Genomic DNA, 20,569 nt, shown 5'->3' on the forward strand with positions numbered 1-20,569 from the left:
AGATTTTTGCATTTTCCTCAGCTCATTCTACATGTTACTTTTTGCTGGGCTTTTTAGGATACAGAGCTGAGTAATTGAGCGAGGAAGGCAGTAATCCACAACAACCTCTGGGTGTTTTTCACACACACTAACTGCCTGTTTTAATCAATGTGCTGTTTGTGGTAGTGAAAGCCTGGAGAGTGCTGCCCCACTGTGTTTGCACTCAATAACTGCAGCTGGTTCGCTATAACGACACTGATGCAGTCACCTCGACTCAAAACAAGTTGGCCTTGTACCCGACAACAGAGGAACTCTCATCAGAGTCCATTATACACTTCCTGAGCAGCTGTCGGGAATGTGGCTCACATCCCACATCACCATCAGAACAACACAGAGCTGTAACATTAGGGAATTGCCTTTTAGTTAATACACTAATGTACCTGAAAGCTGGTGCCAATTGTGTAAGGTCCACTGGTTACGGCCACGTGGTTTTGTTTTATTGTGTGCAAATAATGTAATTTTTGGTTCAACGTGGTTTGTAAACAGAGTTGTGTGAGCTTATGGTCTGTTAAACTAAATCAAATTAACTCTGAAGAGCTACTGCGTTACAACCTTAAAATTCTATGTGGTTTATGTTGCAAACTAACAAAGTAGCACTTAAAGCTGGAGTATGTCACTTTTATAAAAAAAAAAATACATATTTGTGTCACTATGTTGTGATAGTATGAAACAAATTATCTGGGAAAAAAAATCAAGCTCCTCTACCTCCTCCCAGGGATATTGCCATCTGAAGAAATGCATCAATCAGAGTAAGGAGTGTCTGATTATACGTGTAAGTACCGAGTACATAAGCTTGATTGCCAGCGCTAAGATCCTTATTTCTGTTGTTTGCCCTGGGAGAAGGCAGAGCTTGATTTTTTTCCAACAGATTATCCATCTCATGTCATACTGCTACAACATAGTTTTAATAAACATGAAAACAAACTTTTTAAAATAAAAATTACATACTGGAGCTTTAATAGATGGGAGAGGACATACGGTTGTCAAAATATTTCCATTTGACCTACGGGTCGAGAGTTTTCACTTGGYTTGATCTAAACCATTCCATTATACGTCTGATTGTTTCTTTAAGATTGTTGCCCAGTGGCAGCACTACTGCATGTTTTTTGCAGCAGATTTGATTGGGAAAGCACACACACAAAAACAAATATTAGCATGGATCAGTGTTTATTCAAAGAACATCATACAATCGAAACAGAAATACAGTAGGTTAATTCAGTGCTACGCTTAAGGCACACTTTAAATTATCTCTACCAAACGTGTGGAAATAATTTCCTACAGGTGTGTTAAATACAAAATGCTAGTCAAGCTGTAAAAAAAAAAGTAAGCAAAACATTAAGTTAAGAAATACAATCAATAAGAAAACATCAGTACCATTTGATACAGTTGGCTTAATTTTGCTGTTTATAACTTTGGCATAGTTATATCAAAAGATGCAAAAATCAAAAACAAGCATCGTTATTCTTGCATGCATCATAACATAATTTATTTTAACTTAGCTTTTCAACAGTCCAACAGCACATGAGCTATGAGGGACACCAACWAATCCAGCAGCGCTCTAATAACATGTAATAAAGTTGATTAGAAACATATTTTTATTATAAAGACACTTCAGGGAGTAAAAGCAAAACATAAAATCCTGAAATGATTTGCAATAATGTTAAATATTTAAAAGGCCACTCTAATCAAGACTCTGAAATGCATGACTTTTGCATTACTACTGACACAAAATGTTGTCAGATTTAAAGATTTGGGCTTATTATAGCCCATGATACTGGTATAAAGAAGCTGTTGAGATTCAGGATTAACACTTTCTAAAAGTACCAGTTTTACTCTACTGATCTTTACGCCACTCTCCCACATACCAGCCATCCCATGTGTATTAAGAGTACTTTATGGRAATTGGTGTGGCAGAAAACAACATTGCCTAAGTCTCTAGGAGGCTATTCCTAACTAATTCAAACAATATGTGTTAAAATTCCCATTGGCTCCTTTCAGAGGCTCTTCCTCCCCATGCTGTGATTTTGAAGACAAGGCTGATATTGCAATCTGAGTGCACTAATTGCATAAAAAAAGGTTTGTAGTGTTTTTCCACCCTTTGTTTCCTAAAATTAGATTCTCTGATGTGCAATTAGATCCCTTGCATTTTTTTTATTCTCCAGTGTAAAAAATAAAGAAAKAACCTACAAGCTATTTGAGTATAGTACATGGCTAATAAGGCTGCCTCCTTCACCAACACTCTTTTAGTATGGTTCTACTTTCAGACTTCGGTATAGGCAGCATGTAAACACCATTCCAATAATCTGCAGACCAGAGGGAAGGAAGGTAACATAGGTTATTATGTTTACTGAATACCTCCTTAAGTTGAAGAAATATATATACACACTCACCTGTACACAAGCAATCCCAATGCCGACAGCTCCAATAATCTTCAGATGTTCCAGGATGAATTTCTCCAGTTTGCTGATGCAACCGCCCTAAATGAAAAAACAAACAGTGGCTTCARGTTACATCAGTACWTGTGGGAGTATTGTTGAAATCTCACTTCAAACAAATGCTATATATGCAGTACAGTTCTGCCGCACATACTGTCTATGCTGAAATTTCAGGACAGAAAGACAGCCGAATCGCCCTCAGCGMGCAACATGTTCTCACCTCCACCTTGTAGATGTTGGAGGGGTGATCCCTTTGACCGCACAAGTCAAGTTCAGTCTTACAGCAGCTGTCAGGGACCTTCCTGCCCTTTGAATCTGCGCTGCGGATCCACTCGCTCTCCACCCAGTCAGTTGAGTTGTTGCTCCCACAGCATTTGAACTGATGGAGAAGAAGGAAGTTATGCATCTTGAATTAGGAAATTTAATCAAACCAAAACATATAAAACTGTCACAGTCAAGGAGAATCGAAAAAAAAGCAACTTTTTTGTCAAAAAGTTAACAAATCCTGCCTTTGTGGAAGAGTGACGAGCGTAAAGCCATTGCATGTAAGAGAAACAGCAAACATGTACAATGTACAAAGACTAGATTGGTTTTATTCATTTTTTTGATTGTTGCATTTTATTTTGGATATTTAAAATATGTTCTGGTGTTAAGTGCTGTTAACAAAATTAAAACTTTTTTWAAATTTTGCCTTTGAGAAGACAAACTTGATAAATGTCATCAATAGATTACTTGAAAATAGGCTCATTAACTAAGATATTATCTGGGACAATTTATCATCCAGCAAAATATGTCATTGACACAGGATAACTTCAGATTAATGGGTCCGTTAATCTGAAAGAACGGACCCATAACAACTTCTCCATCTAATCTGAGCAAATTTTGCGAAGAACAGACAAATARATTCTGTCTATAGATCTGAAAACCTTATAGACACATTGGACAAAAGACTTGCAGCTGTAAATACAACTGAAACTAATTGCAAGAAGTATTGGCTAGAGGGAGCAAAGTATAAATGCATGCCACACTTTACAGACTTTTTCACAAATCATAAGCCTATTTTGTCTTGCAAAAGCATTATTTTACAAGGCACTTTAGCTATACTTGGGTGTCAATTTAAAAAAAAACAAAAAAAACTTTTGGTTTATAGTTTTAATAATCCAGAACATCAGAGGCGAAACATAAAATATCAACATATACAAGGACAAAAGTCCAGTTGTTTGCTTTTCCAGCCAAAAGGATATAAAAAAAAGATTGGAGGTAAAATAATCCAAAAGACCACAAAGGGTTTGAAAAACACACAATGTGATATAAACTAATCAATTCCATCTACATCWGAGATTTATTCTTTCCTGCTGACAAATGGCATAGTTAGGGGTCGAATGCCTCCACAAAGAGTGGRAAAGTCATTCAGGGTTAGTTGAAGACATAAAGAGAACAATWAGATTTGTTTTGACTCAACCAATCATAAAAATCTCTAGCATGATGGAATGGTAAGTAAGCAAAATTCAGTCCAATCAAAAACTATATGCAAATTTTGGTGACACACAGACAAGCCTAACCAAAAACTATCMCATTCATAGAGCTTTATAGATTTTCAGGTCTTGCCAAAAAAATATGGCAACTTTTATGCTGTAATATTTATAGAAATGCCCATCTGTGCATCCATCCATCTACTTACCTCTTGCTGCAGCTCGTCAACAGCCTTGGTGATGTGCTCGTTTTCATCGCTCTGTCTGTACTTGTTGATCATAGTGGCCTTCAGGTTCTGCTTTAGCTCGTCATTCAGCTGTTAATCCAAACAGACAGCCACATATAAATGCTGTAGCTACCCARTACAATTACAATAGGCGTCTGAGCACAAAGCATGAACGYAAGTGATGAATTAGCTGCAACCGCCAACTTTACTAAATATAGCACACAAGTAACACTGGGGATGAAACCTMTGTTGTATCAAYGCATGSCACAGATGGCAGTTCTGCAGTCAGTAAAGYCAGTATAAAGGAAAATAAAGTCTGTATTTCTCTCTATTCTTTAAGCAGTGGCAGAAAAATGCTCACTGGAGGAGCAGGAGGTCTGTGGGGCTCAGTTTCTATGGCAACAAGCCAGCTGGGGAACCACTGGAAATCAAAGCATGAAGGGGATATCAAGGGAATGAATGATGAAAAGATGAATGGAAGAYGAAGAGAGAGAGACAATAGACAGAGAGCTGATGACAAAAAAGGAGAGGATGGAAGGGAAGATAGGAAAGTGAAATGAGGGTGTTAAGATTTCCATAATACCTGTTGAYAGTTTGGGAAACGGAGTGAAGTGGAAACATCCAGAGACAGTATGGCACAGCAAGCACAGYATTGTTAATGTTACCAAACAGCTGCAGCTCCCCAGATTTTTTTTAAGCTTAAATGTTTTCTATGGAATAGCTATCAAATAAATAAGGAGTTTCCCTCGTTCTGAAACTTTAAGAGGGAAAGAAGAAGACAGGTGWAGTTAATCAAACACAGGCGAGTTCCTCCATAAAAGCAGATGTCGTAAAACTTTGCTTCTCTAATGGTGCGTATCATTTGTAGTTGGAGCTCGGAAACTCCAACTTGGTAGTTGTAAAAATAACAGGAATACCCCTCAACGTTGGACTGCCCACTCAGAAAGTGGGAGTGATTCTGACTATGACCAGTTACAATTTGTAAGTCCAACGTTGTGTTTCAACATGGCCGCTTCTCGCATCAACAGCAGTAAGCTGTGGTGGAAACATGTTTATTTAACAAGAAGACTGTTGAAGACTGGTAGAGCATTGGCTCAGTTGTGATATCAAATCCTGTTCTGAGGGAAATGCAACACAGCATGAGCACTCAGGTTTTTATTAACACAATGCCAAGATAGAAAGACATCAGCAATGGTCCCTAAAGAAATGAATGTAGATACAACTGCACAATGCTATAAAATCTTGCAGTATCTATGTCACTCCTGAATAACTCAATGAAGATATAATTTTCAATAAATCCAGATTTTCCTCATTTCCTTTTCATCTCATCTGCAKTTACAGTGTAATTGTAACTGCCTGACCCATGGAATAGCCAGTAAATATCGCAYTGCACTGGCSAACTTAATGCCTGGACTGTATAGTTAAAGGGTTAGTCACAGGTGTACCAGAAAATCAAGTCATCTGAGTAAAAGGCACCCAGCAAATTCACTCTCAAGACCTTTCCAGATGAAGAAATGCCGAAAACAAAAAGAGCCAAATTTGAGTCTCTACAGGCTCTCGTCATATCAGAACTAACCCAGCAAGAAGGTCTGCAGCATCCATGTTCCTATGTTGTCTTTGAATCCCAGTTTATTTATTTTTTCTTCGCCTTAGCCAAAAATTCCATCATACTGCTGTAAAGAAAAGTCAGTCCCAAAAAAAGAAAGAAAAAAACAACTAAAGAAATTCCTCACTTTTTTATTTATTTTTTATTGTAACTCACCTAAAGAAGCCCATTTCCTTAGGCTACCTTCTGCTGGAGTCAGGTATGAAATAAAGGAAACTGGGCCATGTAATGTGAAAACTGGCTGTCAGCTATCTGAGAGAAATTRGCTCCTAAAACCATGAACATTGTTTCAATCCAGAGTAAGGGAAAGACATGAACCAATAATGTTTGTAAGCTGCTGATATGTTTAATAATTGTAGTAGCTATACTGATTGCAGTACACTTCAAGACTCTCCAGTTGCTGAGCTTCAGTCAATTCAACTTTAGCTCTAGAGAAATAGTTATGTCAAGTCAACATTGCCAACACAGAAGAAAACGCATCTAATTTGCTCCTGTTAACAGCGAAGGGAAGATAATACACAGAGACGGCTGTGAGGTTCAGCTTGGATTTTAAAAGAGCTAAAATGAGATAAACCAAATATTTATACATTCAGGTGTGGAAACAAAGCCTAAACCTGTTGCTAATATAGGTGAGAAAAGTTCAAACTCAACAAATGGTCTCATAAAGCGCTGGCAAAGCATTCAGCCTTGATGTGTGTACTACTGGAGGCGTTTTTCATTCCGTTTGGACTCAATGTATCACAAATAATATGGGCAGTCAGGTATTCATATTTTTAATGGGCTGTCCCATGTTTCCTTCCAGCAATCTCATTTATCATGCTGGTTTTGTTGAACTTAGGATTACAGCAGAGCACAAGCCATGTGGGAAAAGAAACAGTTGTCTACGTTCTGTTACAAGGCTTTTGACTGCGTGCTTGGATTAGGAGCCACAAAACACTGCCAGCATGCTCTATTGATTTTATAGTAGCACACTTTGTACTGCTACACACCTTAAACTCATCTGAAGCCAGATGATCACTTTTTGTTTAGTACAATCACATCTACTTACAGCTGCAGTGTAGATTTAATAAGGTTTGATTCAAAATTGTACTGTATTGAGATATTCACCTGAGTATCTCGTGCTTTTTGCACACCAATTTTCAGAATGCAAGTAGCTGATTTTATATTCATTCTATTTGATAAATATGGCTTACCTGCTGATAATAGATGTAGGCCAGGACACCAGCCAGGATCTCCAACAGGAAGATACATAGAAGCAGCACAAAGTACTGAGTACAGAAAGAACAGAGGAGAAGAAACACACAGTTATTGGACAGTAATGAGATGAAGAGACAACTTACTAATAAATTGCATGTGACAGCTCAGTGGCTGTGTCTAATCCTGCTTCCCTTGATTTATCTCAAATAGTTTTTCTATTACAAAACCGTTGTGTTATCCTTACTTAAGCTGCAGCACTGCTACAAAAGTAGCAAAACTGTAGTAACAAAGAAGTTTGGCGGCATTCCTTTCCTAGAAAGGCGTTTCTAGAAATACTACTCTTAGACATTGGCCAACGGTACGAGATTTTAACAACCAACAAAGCGTCCCAAATCTGCACTAATACCATTTAGTAATACTAGCAGATATACTGATAACAGTTGCAACAGCCTTTATTCTGTATTCCAAACAGAGGATAGGATACCCAATTAGTTATTTCAGGTTGTGCAGATGAAAATGCCTGAACAAACATRGGGAAAATGAAACAGGCACACTTTCTGCCAATAAAATCTGCCAGAAACAACACAAAAGGAAACRGAGAAAAGTTTCCAAAACCTTGCTGGTTCTGTAACGTTAGCAATTAAAACAATTTTGACAGCAACAGAGGATTCAGCCAATCTCTCTGCTCCAATCTTCATCAAGCAGACCACAATGGAGGGATTCAACAAAATAAAATTACTTGAAACCCAAAGAGCAGTTTTATAAAAGGTTATTGCAGTTTTAGTTTTTTAATTGTAACTTTGCAAAATCCTTTGCATAACTGACTCATGACTATTGGAGAATACAAAGTGTTTTTCTAACAGTTCACTGAGCTCTAGCCAGTGCTTGGTGAACTGTGTGTGATTGTGTGAACTGTCAGACTGAAAACTGAACCTATTAAAGGATATACTGTACAGTCTATTGTGTGCAATGTGTGTTTCACCTCCTCGAAACCCACATTGCACACAAGAGAAGCGTGGACTSAAGTGTGTSTCTCTATACCTCCTAAACTCAGCTGCTAAGGAAAGCTATAAGGAACAGCAATGTGGCATTACTCTGCATTTAGGAMTGCATACAAAAGTAATATAGTTACTGCACACACATCAGTGTTAATATGAGGTGATCCTAAAGTAAAATGGGCACATATTAACCAATACCTATTTCTAATTTGTTGCTGTTTGTGTATGCGTTTCTAGAGGGAAGGCATTTGCTTGGGAATGTTGCAATGAAAGTGATMCAGGGCAAAATTGTGGGGTGTTAAAATGAAACAATGAGGCAAGTTCAGTGGGCACACAAGTAAAAAAATAAATAAAAATAAAAACATGAAAATATGATTGCACATATTACATGTACAACTGTGCTACAAGTAAAGCCTGATGGCAGACAATAAAAACCAAATTATAAAAATAACCCCCTTCCTTTTCAGATGATTTGAATTTTCAGCAGTTTGACTCAACGTAGTAGATAATAGAGCTTCAAACCTTCACTTTATCACAGTTATAATCTCTGCTTATTCAGAGAGGTTTGTTGTTCAGAGTTTATTACCAAAATCTGATTCGTGAACTATAGAAAAAAGAGGGAGCGTGAGGCTTTGTCATTTCTTGCCAAAAGAAAAAGCAGCCCGTCTCTCTTCAGAATAGGAGACAAGAAGCGATAWCATCTGACCAAGAGCTTGGCCTGAATTTCCCTTTGTCTGCCTCGATCACAGAGAGAAATTCAGCTTTGTGGTGGACTTAGTCTCCAACTTTGATGGCTCAGCCAGATTAAATCTTTGAACAGCTCTGTGAATGCTGAAGAAGGGAAACGTTTAGAAGCTCAACAAAATACAAACGTTCAATGTAATAATTTTGAAAACRGTTGATTGGGACATTACCAGAAAAACAAGGCCTTTAACACAGGGTTTTTGAGTGTTACTGTGAAGTTACTCTAACATTTCACCAAGAGTTAGGTTATCGTAATAATACAACACAGAATATGAAAATAACATATAATCATAACATTTTAAATTCCAAGAATAGCTTTTATTCCTTTAATATTTTATTCATCTATACATTTACTTATATACTTAAAAACATGTATTTTGTGTCTGGTTATTTTAACATTAGTAGATTTCCCATATARTTTCTGATTTTTAGTAGTAAGATGGATGTTTTTATTGCTATAATTAAAGTGTAAGTACACAACAAAGTAAGGTAATGTGTCTATATTTCCTAATAAAAACTACTCTGTCTTCCACAGACTGCAGTAGATKTGCAGGGTGTGATATTCAACCTGTAGTCGCCTGTAGAGACTGAATGACTGAGTGCAGAGATTTAAAAGGGCCTCTCATGATTTCAGACCCATTTTCTCTCACAGACTGTCACTTTACATCTGAGTCACCATTCTTCTCCCTGTATACATCAGGGCACAGTGCAGCTCATGGCAAAAATCCTGTTTGAAGTTTTGATTCCCACAGCTCTGCATCGTGTAACAGCTGTATGTCTGAAAAAACTGTTTTCTTTGTAGACAGCAAATWTATCAATCTTGAATTTGACTATTTAGGCTCAGTTGATAGAATAGAGGCTGTGGTTATCCTGGTTGTTGTTGCACCTTTATCTACCACACTTTTTCCTTCCACTCAATGTTCCACTTTTGTAGCTTACTCTACATGCACAGGGTGTCAATGTCTGTCTGCTGGATATCTGTCAAGTTATACATACATCATAATATGATAACACAACATTTGTGTATTTAAAAAATCCCTTTTCTTGGTCTCTTAATTGGGTTTTTTTGTGTTAATTTCAATTCAMTTTTTGATCAAATTTAAATGAATTTAGTTGAAACTTCCTAACTTTTGTGCAACATCAATAAAGTACTTTGGCTAAAAGTTTGAAGATTACAGAGGCATAAATCAGAGTAGACATAAAATGTGGTTATTTTTGGTACTACATATTTATACCAGGTACAAGTGAGTCAATAATTACATTTTACAAATAKAATTATGGATGAGATTTTATTGAGGGGTCTAGCAATAACAATAAACCCCATTTCTTTAAGTCTGAAAGATTAAAAATATGTCAAGATTAAGAAAATATAGTAAATTATTCATCCATTATGATCACTCWGATTTTGTGTTTTTTTGGAATCTGAATTTCATAAATAAAACATTTTGTATRAAGAAACACTAAAYTTCAAAATGCTAATGCTTTTAAGATTTAAAGAGAACACCTTATTTCACAAATKTGCCTCTTTTTGGACCTGAYTAAAGTCACGCAAACATACAAAACGACCCCTTGATTAACTCTATCTCTGGCCGTCTCCCACCTGACAACTTCATTCCTTCTCTGTGATTCATGACTTTCATCTCCACTCCTCACTATGCATCAAGGAGCACAGGCACAAGCAGAATGTGTTCATAGATTTCAAACCAAGACTCTGCTTCAGCCACTATCCTGTTCAGGTTTCTTCGATCTAGTGTATTTAAACCTATGCATTTATTATAATTCATCATCCCTGATGATGAATTATATCTGATCTGGGCATGACGCATCTAAGGCTAGGCGATTGTTCAAAGACCCTGGCTGACTCAATAAAGGCTTTCATTTGTGGTTCATGACCAGTGAACATATTAGTCTCGAAAGGCTCATCAGGTTTCTGAGCAGCAGCTCTGACCGAAATGAAGTCCAAAGCAGCAATCTCTTTAACCTTTGYTTCTGCACCCAGCCTGCTGCTCGAGATAAAAACATTCAATAAAAAGCAAAGGGAGACAACAAATACATTTAGATAAGGAAAGATGGCAAAGAACAAAGAAGACATGGATGTTGAGAAAAAGATTGTAAAACAGAACAGAATGCATKTTTTGCTTGTTAGATTTGGTAGAGAACTAAGTTACCAATCTGCAAAAGATCGCTAGATGTTTCAAATATCTTTTGATAAGTTAATATATGTCTTATTGCTATTATGTTAAATTTGTGTCTTTTATTCAAGGGAAACATTTTTTGACAAAACATTAAAAACGTTAAAACAAAAGTATACAAGAGAGCAAACAGAAAAGACAAAACAACAAGATKAGATGTACTGAATTTTTTGAAAGCATTTACTTGCCAATAAGGTTTGAGCCAGGTCTAATTTCTATTCAAGAACTATAAAGAAAAAGTACTACTCTCYCACAGTACATGCAAATYGAGCTTAAGCTAATTATTCCTTAAAAAAAGAAAAAAAGTGAAAAACTAGCACAATCAAAGCTGACATCTTCTGTTCTGCAAAAATCTCATTTAGTGTAAACGAGAATAAAAAATAAGAGAAACTGAATGAATTTGCTCTTCCACAGCTGAATCTAGCCACTAAAAATTAAACTCCATTTAAATTCTTAAACTTAAGAAGACACACTGAATACTGCGTGTCGTTATTCTCCCCGTTCTGTTTCTTTCAAATATAAATGCAATCAAGGTGAGTGTTTGGAGAAACTCACCACACCTCCCTCGCCAGGCCYTTGGCAGTTTGCTCTTTAGATCTTTGTTCTCCTGACCTCTATGTARTGTAAACATCATCCATATCCTCCCTAAAAGTTCTTTAGCCGAAGGAAACAGCAGCTGGTCTATTTAGGCCTTAAAGCAGCAAAATACTGCAGTGAAGCTGTGGAGGGAATCGTTTTGAAGACATCAGCTCTTGTGACCTTCAGGTTACACAACAGAGGTGCCAATCAGTGCATGTGTGCTCTCAGCAAGAAACAGGTGAGAACCCCCACATACCCTCACAAAAAACAATTACCTTTCCACTCTCCCCCTCCTTCCTGTCCTTATGTTCAACCTCTATTAACAATCCAGATAGCATCTCTCCTTGCCGACAAGTATATTCGTTCATGCTGATTCATCGCTGTAATCTCAACTCTTCAGAATGCATCAAGCATTGAAATCACGCTGGAAAAGAAGAGGTCACATGCGAATACATTTCTGAGTTAAAAATCTAATTGATTAACTTAATGTGGATTTTTTTTAGGTTGCTATACATAGATTGAAACTAAGAGCAGAATATCAAGTTTTAAGTACTTTATTCCAATTCCACAGAAACACTGAGAAGCTTGCAAGAACAAATGAGGAAAGAAAATGAAAATGTAACCATAAATTGACTAGTAGCTCACACCCAATGAAAACTGTATGATTTATCATAGTGAAWAATTWATTTTGTTTGYTTAAACAAAAYAAAATTAAGAGCTAGATCCCTCTTGAAGAGGTAACCCATGAATRTCTTACATCTCGCATGAATCACTGCAGCTCCTTGTATGTTTGTGTTCATCAGGCATTGCTAATGCATCTGCAGTCTRTACACAATGCAGCAGCTTGCCTCCTGTCTGAAAGCAAAAGGTGCATCTACATTATCCTTGCACTGATTTCCTATTTCTTACAGAATTCAGTTGGATATTTTACTGTTAACCTGCAAGTGGCTTAACACCACACTGCTTATCGGATCTTCTTCCCTATCAAGAAGAGACCAATGGCTCTTAGATCCACTGGTGAATTACTCTCAGATCCAGACTAAAAACTAGAGGTGACTAAGTCTTTTCTGTTGTGGACCCTGAGCTCTGAAACAGCCTACCTTTAAAAAGCAGAGACACTCCAATACTTGCTCTATTTAAATCTTTTCTACAAAAAAATATTTTTTTTGGCTTACAATTCTAGCTAAGCAGGGTTTTGTGGCAATTGTCAAAAGGTGGAAGCTGCACTGAATTGGTCCAAGGCCCAGAATCTCTGCACCTACATCCTCTAGTACAGAATAGGCAGGAGAGGTTGAGGGGAAAACAAAGACAACTGGATGGACAACATCAAAGGGAAGATAAGTGGGGGGATCTGCGGCTGTTGCCAGAGAGCAGCGGCAAAAGTCCCTGAACTACAATGATCAATGATAAGGATGGGACAAGACAAGACTAGACCTCTTCTCAGAGGTCAGAGAAGTTCCATCACATTGTGGTTAGCAGGTCCTGACAGCACTAAGGTATGTTCAATGATTAGAAAAAGATGGAATTTTTGTGCTTACTTCTGAGTGGTCACAAGTCAGACTGTAAGTCAAATAASGCCAAATATGGTCATGTCTATTAGCAAGAATTTAAAACTGATCACRATTCAAAAGTAAAAAGCTTCCATCACAGTGCAATGGAGAGAGATGAAGTACAAACAACAATGCACACACCTACTCACACCTAAGGGGAATACAGAGAACCTAATTAAACTAACAGTCATGTGTTTTGATTGTGGGAAGGAAACCGTACATGGATGAGCTCTCTATCAAAATGCAAATTCTATGCAGAAGCAGCATAGAACCTTCTTGTTGTAAGGCAATGGTTCTAACCACATTGTCCCCCCATGTCACCCTCTGAACACAGTCACAAGAGTTAAATGTCTGTATGAGAAAAKTGTTTTGAGAGTGTTTTGTAGGTGATTTTATTGGAAGACTCTGTGCTGTGCTGTGTCTATGTTCCAAGTCCAAATGTCTGTTTTGTCTGAAATATATTAGCAGGGATCTCATAACATGCAAGTACTGGAAAAATAGAACTGTGGTTTTAATACTTGCTTAATACTTTTTGGCTTACTGATCGTAAGGGAAAATCTTTTCACATGCCAAGAAAAAAAAAAAAAAGAATCACTCCACGTTATTACAAACTCAGCTTCCACAGTTGTGCTTAGTGGCAGAAAAAAACATATTTGTACTTTCTGATTTTATTTTGTTGACGCTGAACWTCAGAAGYGACTWCTGTTTCACACATTGTGATATTTTCACAGCACTGAAGTTGCGTGCAGCTTCCATTATCTTTCTACCTTGGTGTGATCTCTTACCACTCCCAGCAGCTTCCTCTGCTCCTTGAAAGTGGCACAGCAGCCCAGCACGCCTGTTACCATGACAATGGCTCCAGCCAGGACCAGTATGTAGGCGGAGGCAGCGTAGGTCTTGGAGGGGAGGAGGCTTATGTAGTTGCTCTTTTCCACCAAGGTCCAAACACCCACTGCCATCACAACTCCTCCTGCCAGCTGGGAGAAAAAGGCACARGATGGATTCAGGGTTCTTTCAGTGGACAGAGCGTAAAAGCAAAACAACTCACACTCTGGTCCAGAAAGCTGTAAAAACTGTAATAATTGAAGTAAACTTTTTCTCCAGAGAGAAAAAGTTTACTTCTCCAGGGAGAAGTTGTCTAAATGAGAATCTAAAGGACAAAAACAGGGATTAGCACAATATGTGTTAATCTAAAGAATAACTATAGAGAAGAACTTGAATKTTCTTTTCTTTTCTGAAATAACAGAATGGAACAAATTGATGGATATGTGCAGCAGTCATGTTTCATTAACAGAAAGTGCAAAGCAATCCAGGTTTTCTCATTTACTTGTGCTTCATTCTGCTAGGTACTTAAAATGAAGTAAGTGGTCTGTTTGGTATCATTTAGTTCTCCATTCGTTAATAACTTTTCATTGGATTAAAACACATGCTGAGTTTGAGTCAGTTTAGGATAATTTCATTAGTTTTGTTTTAGTGCCTTTTAAATTTTGAGTTGAATGTAGCAGTAAAACATTCACACTGATATTCAGGTAAAAAAAAATTTATGTGGTTATTTTTATAAAAATTCTGCTTTGTATTTGAAAGAGTGAACAGAGCTGGACAAAAATCTGAAAGGGCAAAAAGGGATTTTCAACTATGGGAAAAACATTTTCTTCCCAGAAACAAAGGATAAAACATTTGCATAGAGAAAATGATTCTCAAAAAAAGACAAACTTTAACTGTGGCCTTGTAAGTATTCACAACTTCTAAAAGCAATGATACGGCTTACATGTTTTTGAGCATGAAACAAGACAAACTAATCAAATCTAAATTAAAATAGGAAGATCCTGACAGCAAATACATATCACAATTCAGAAGAGAGAATAAAGAGTCACATCAATCTAACGTAATTAACACTGATTCATTAATTACATAATAGTTGGGGGGGAAAAAATAATACGCAAGAACTGAAAAAGCTGTATGTAAAGCAAGTACCTGCTTTACATTGTAACAGAAACATGAGTAAGATATGCCTTAACCCGTTAGAATTAAAGAGAATCAGGTTTAAGCTTTAAAATAATAGTAATAATATTGTTTGGTTTTTAACTCCGAGTTAAAAACCAAACAATTGGATTATTAGTTAGAACATATCCACAAATATTTGAAACTCACACATTGGGGACACCCAGTGGCAGTGAGAGGAACGTCTGAATTTCATGTTGGATAAGAGAATTTGTCCATTCACAAAAACATGCTAGAAACTCACAGGTACCCACAATGAGTAATATCACTTACGACTAGTAACTGAAGGAAGAAGTTTATATTTTCTGTTCAGTGTCTGAATGCACACCTGTGCCACACAATGTGCATACTTTATAGCTTCAGACTTGACTTTTCTCATTATTCTGTGGATTTTAGGGTAATATTCACACAAACTCTAAAGCTATAATGTTTAAGACTTTAATTTTAGGTTTAGTTTATAAAAAGGTGTCTAATCTTTTTAAATTTCTGGTTTTCTTCCATTTAAAAGCAAGTTTCTTGTTTGAGTCATGTACTAAAAAATGTTTTTACATTTTTGAAGTAATAAATGTCCGGAATCACATGTATTTTTTTAATCCATATTTCAGGCATAATTACTACATATTTAACAATAACAGATAATTTCCATACATTTCTGGATTATATAAGAACCCTGTAAATACACAAGCAAAATGTAGTAATTTCACTAATTCTCAAAAATCAAATGTAACTGTTCTTGAGAAATGTAAAAAGATCTACCTGAATTTTAAGGTCATATGTTTTATGAATACAAATGAAGAAGACATGAGTGTTCAGTTTTGATTTAGTAAAAAAAAATGTTATGACATCTTTGCTCGTGTAACTACASGTAATTTACATCATTATTTTCAATAGAGAGAAGTGATTCATTATCACAGAGTGGAAAGTGTTCATTCAAACTCAGAATGAGCTACAATCAAGCAGASATATTCATTATGCTGATTGCATCTCTATATTTAAACCACATTGTGCACATTTGTTGGAACAAATGTGAATTCTGCTACATCGTCTTCCCCTTTTGGTAAATGTCAAAAGTTGTTTTAATGGCAAAGTTTTAAAAAAAGAAAATCTGCTASTTGACATTAAAATATTTTTTTTTTCTAAAATCCAGATCAATCTGGTCAGGCTATCTAAAGTTGGCAGTAAATATTGAAACAAAAACAGCTAAAAATATGTGAGATGTCTAAACTATCAGCAGTGAGATTAAACCAGGCAACTTTAAGTTTTAAACAATAACTATTATGATCATCTAATTTCTTTTCCACTCCAAATCCAGCAATCTGTAGCAGCTCCGCTAAAATTGTTTAAGTCAAATGTATTTTTACCATAAGTGCATATTTGCAGAGACATTACTACAAAATCATCTGTGACAACTCAGCGTACCCAAATGGAAACTTACCCAAAAGAGAAAATTAAAAGTAAACAGGAGGTATTTCAGGCAGACAGTTCCACATGCTTCCTTCTTCTCCTCATGAGCCCCCATACTGGAAAGAAACATTAGACAGACAACCATAATCAAACTGTGATGCCAACTTGTGATTTGTTTTTAATATACAACACAAATACCACTATTAATATACAATAAAAATTCAATTAAAACAAAAAAGCACCCAAACTTATCAAGTCCGTGCCAACATAAGGGCATGATATTTGACAATGATGTTTATAAAAAGACTAAAACTGTTTGGTTTTTTTTTGTTTTTTTTATTAACCCATAATTTATTTMCACAGTTATTTCCACAGCTGGTACACAATACCAAGTAAAACTAACTTCACAGTCACTGTGAACAACTTCCACTAAAAGAATTGTTACACTGTTAAATTAGACTGTGGAGAAGTCAGAATTACTTTAGAAGTGTGGGCAGAGTCAGTGAGTTGAGTTATTACATCTGAATGCAGATAGCTCCATGACTAAGAGGTGAGTAAGAGCTAAAGGTTGGAGCAGGCTGGAATTAATGAATAATCACCCACTTCTCAGGTGGTGGACATCTTCTCTTTTAGTGACAAAAATTAACAAAAAATAAACCCAAAACATTGTTTTCTTCTAATGTTGAACATCTTCACCAACTTTTATGTTCTTAAATTAACAATTTAGTCTCCAAGATACTATTTCAAGAGTTAAAAAGAACTGTTGTAATCTAAATTTCCTAAGAATTGCAGGACTTTATGGATTGCTAATGGCACTTTCTAGACTAGTAATTTGATGTTTAAAAGGGGCAAACATGCTCAGGAAATACTATAAATAACCTCTTTAATCTCTTTTATAACTTCTAATYTCTTCTCCATTTTGTAAAAATAATAATAATTACTCAGATAAGCATGGTGACCTCATGTGCTGCTTGCTGAACCACAGACGTTATGTGTCTTACTAAATTTTAAAACCTATTTTTAATCATTGTTATTGATATTTTCTATTGCTTACTAAATTATTGAGGTTGTTTTCTTGTCCAGCACTACTTTCAGCCATAAAGAGGTTATAGAAATAAATTAATCCCATGTTTTGAAATATAACCAATCTGATTGAATCCATTTTAAAAACACACTAACRATATTCTAATTAGAGAGCCGTCTCATCACAGTTACCCTACAAGCTAAGGTTTGAGGAGTGAGTAATGAATAAAACACTTTGCAATGACTAAAGCTGCCTTTCTGGTAACTGTGCTCTTCACACCTAGTTTTTTTAAACCCCCAGTTTTCTTGGATAAYTTCCCAGTCAAGCCCAAACTCGTGGTGCCTCCTTCTCCACTTCATTGTCTCATCCTGACTCTCTCTTCTCCTTTCCCCACCCCCACATTTACAATGCAGTATGTTTCTATGTGGCCACACATATGACAGAGTGACGGAGTGTGGCTGCTCTCCATCTGTTACACTGGGGCCTTTTAGTGTGCTCCTGTTAATTAAATTCAAACAAGACGTAACTGCCAACGCTGTCTTTTTCTTTCCAGTGCACAACACGAAAACTGCTGAATAAAGATATCTGTTTGAATGCCTGTGAGCTTTTCTTTCAAATGAATCTGGATGGTTTGTGGATCTAATTAGGCATTTTCTTCATTACTYAGATAAGCATTAGGCAAGAAATGTCTCTGTTAAAGCCAGTGCTGCCTGTCTCTGACAGAGCTGCAACAGCACCATAATTTCAGCTCTTAGGATTGATTTGAAGATTTACAGTGTCTTAAACAATGCCAGACTAACCATCCATTGTACACTTGCACAACAGAAGCTAAATAAATTAGACAAGACACATGATAAATGTAGTAATCCTTTCAATCCAATTATTTTACCTCCACTGTCACTTTTAGAGAATTAATGCCATAGTAATCTGACACTGGGATTATTTGTTGGTTTTTAGCTTCAACTGTAATTTGCTATAGTTACATATAAAATCTAAATATATGACTTTGTACCATTTGTTTATTTCTTAAAAGAAAGAAAAACAAAACTGAATGTATGATTGGGAACATATATAAAAATTAAGTCATTATTTAGAATATCATCACATATAATTTCCAGTTGAGATACTGTCTGATTACTTAGTGAATAATATTAAATCAAAAATTATAAAATATAGTTTATATAAAAAAAAGTCATGCCAGGATATTACATCTAACAAAATAATCAGGATTTTAAAGTAGTATTTAAAAGTAGCACTTGTATGTGATTGATTTAGGCTCAAAACCATAAAAAAACAAAATTTTATGTTGTTTTTTTTAGATACATTAGCCTCTTTCTGTCATTGAGGCATACTATGGATAAACTAAAAAGTTTTATGAATTGTGGACTGCATTTTATGCATGATTAGACTTTGCTTTCACCAATATGCACTCAATTTACCGTATACCTTGACGTCACCAGATCATCGCTGAATAAATATTAAAAGAAAAGAAAGGTTTAGATCTAGAGAGAGAAAAATAGCAGTCACAACTTTAAAAGAAAAAAACTTATTTTTTGCATATCATATCCATGCCATAGCTTAATGAAAGCCAGAACTACTTTAAATAAAGTACAATTTCAGCAAAAAAAGAAAAGATAATCAATGTAAAGATGTATTCTGAGTTTTTTTAAATGCATTTTTTATTGTAGCAAAGTCTATCAAGCGATTTTGATGTACAAATTTGAGCTTGCTTGATAACTTTTGGATATTTTTCAAACTAGCAAGAGACATTACTCCAGGTTTTGCAACATCAGGAAAAACGGGTAACTGCAATAAGTTGCTTAAAACTGCCATAATATTTTTTTTCTCACCTCTTTTTGAGTTTTTCTCCTAAAAACATACATGAAGAGTAGTGCACTAAGGGCGAATATGTTAGTAGCATAACTTGCATGCATTGCAACCTAATAATATTCAGCCAATAAAATATTGGTCATTTTTTAACATATGAGTGTCGGTCGGATAAATAAAACGGGGTTGATGTGTGTAAACACGGTTCTTCTACTCAAAGTGATCATTTTCTACCCAGGTCATATGTTGAACATTGATATATCAAGCATGGTGTATTCTTCCAAAATGCAAAATAAACCATAAATGGAAACAGGCATAAATGAAATCACAGACCAAATAGCAGTAAGTTTAAATATGGCTCCAATGAGTCATGCACAAACCTGGAAAACCACTGGAATGGAACACAAAGTACAACTTTCCTGAAGTTTCTGGGCTTATAATCAACATTTTAATTTTTTTGATTAAAGCCAATATATCAAATGACTCCACCAAAATGCTGGTTACATGATTATATTCCAGAAAACAAAAACAGTTTTCTGTACTGTTAAAGCCAAGCTTTGTGCAAGCTAGCGCTAATGCTGAATGGGCTGACATAACTCGCAGGGAAAATGGTTTGTTTTTAATCAACGCAGCCCACTTTTAAGTCTTATAAAAACTAATGAAGACACAGTTTTTGTGTTAAACTGGGGAACGTCTCAGCAACTAAACCCATATTATGTCTATGACTAAACCAATGTCGACAGCAGTTCCGTCTGTAGTGTTTACTAACTAACCCGCAGTCTGGGCTAATGTTGACCACATACTACTTCCTGTTTTCACTCACCTGCTTTTTCTTCTGTCTTCTATTAGTACAACGAGATGAATATGATTAATATATTACTAAACGTCGCCTATGTTTAGTTTGATAGAAGCTTCGCTGAGAGGAGACTAAAAGGAGGAAGAAAAAAAATCTGTGCTAGGCTCAGAAAAAGAGGCTGGAGCTGCTTTAGGAGACTCCTCCCTATGCCACCTTGTTTCTTGGTTTTCATGTCCTGAGGCGAAGAGCAGATTTCATCAGGCGTGGCAGAAAAGTCTTCCACACGGCAGAGGATTCGGACTAATCGGCTATATTAGAAATAAATAAATAAAGACTTGAAAGGATTCAAAAAGTTATAATTCTGATTATAACCAGAATTCTGGTTAAAAATTCAAAGAGTCAGAATCAGGATTCTAAAATGTGTTGGAATTCTGAGAAAAAAAAATTCAGAATTCTGGGGGAAAAAAGTCAGAATTGT

General features: G+C 36.0%; 1 protein-coding gene across 1 annotated transcript; it reads right to left on the reverse strand.

Moving 5' to 3' along the window:
* Positions 1-1,189: 1,189 nt before the first annotated feature.
* On the reverse strand, positions 1,190-20,300 carry LOC103462706 (CD151 antigen-like). The gene is made up of 8 exons (XM_008405651.2): positions 20,119-20,300; positions 16,476-16,560; positions 13,825-14,016; positions 6,973-7,047; positions 4,156-4,263; positions 2,695-2,853; positions 2,430-2,516; positions 1,190-2,342 (listed from the first exon to the last, which is right to left on the reverse strand). The coding sequence occupies exons 2-8, from the start codon at positions 16,557-16,559 to the stop codon at positions 2,283-2,285; spliced, it is 765 nt and encodes a 254-aa protein (XP_008403873.1). The 5' UTR covers position 16,560; positions 20,119-20,300; the 3' UTR covers positions 1,190-2,282.
* Between the last annotated feature and the right edge of the window lie 269 nt (positions 20,301-20,569).

Source organism: Poecilia reticulata, linkage group LG3, assembly GCF_000633615.1.
Source record: "Poecilia reticulata strain Guanapo linkage group LG3, Guppy_female_1.0+MT, whole genome shotgun sequence".
Taxonomy (NCBI): domain Eukaryota; kingdom Metazoa; phylum Chordata; class Actinopteri; order Cyprinodontiformes; family Poeciliidae; genus Poecilia; species Poecilia reticulata.

Coding starts and splice junctions, on each gene's coding strand:
- LOC103462706 (XM_008405651.2), bottom strand. CDS start 16,559: ATGGGGGCTCATGAGGAGAAGAAGGAAGCATGTGGAACTGTCTGCCTG. Junction 7,048..13,824: donor AGAGGAAGCTGCTGGGAGTG/GTAAGAGATCAC, acceptor TTCTGTACTCAG/TACTTTGTGCTGCTTCTATG. Junction 2,517..2,694: donor CCAACATCTACAAGGTGGAG/GTGAGAACATGT, acceptor TTTTTCATTTAG/GGCGGTTGCATCAGCAAACT.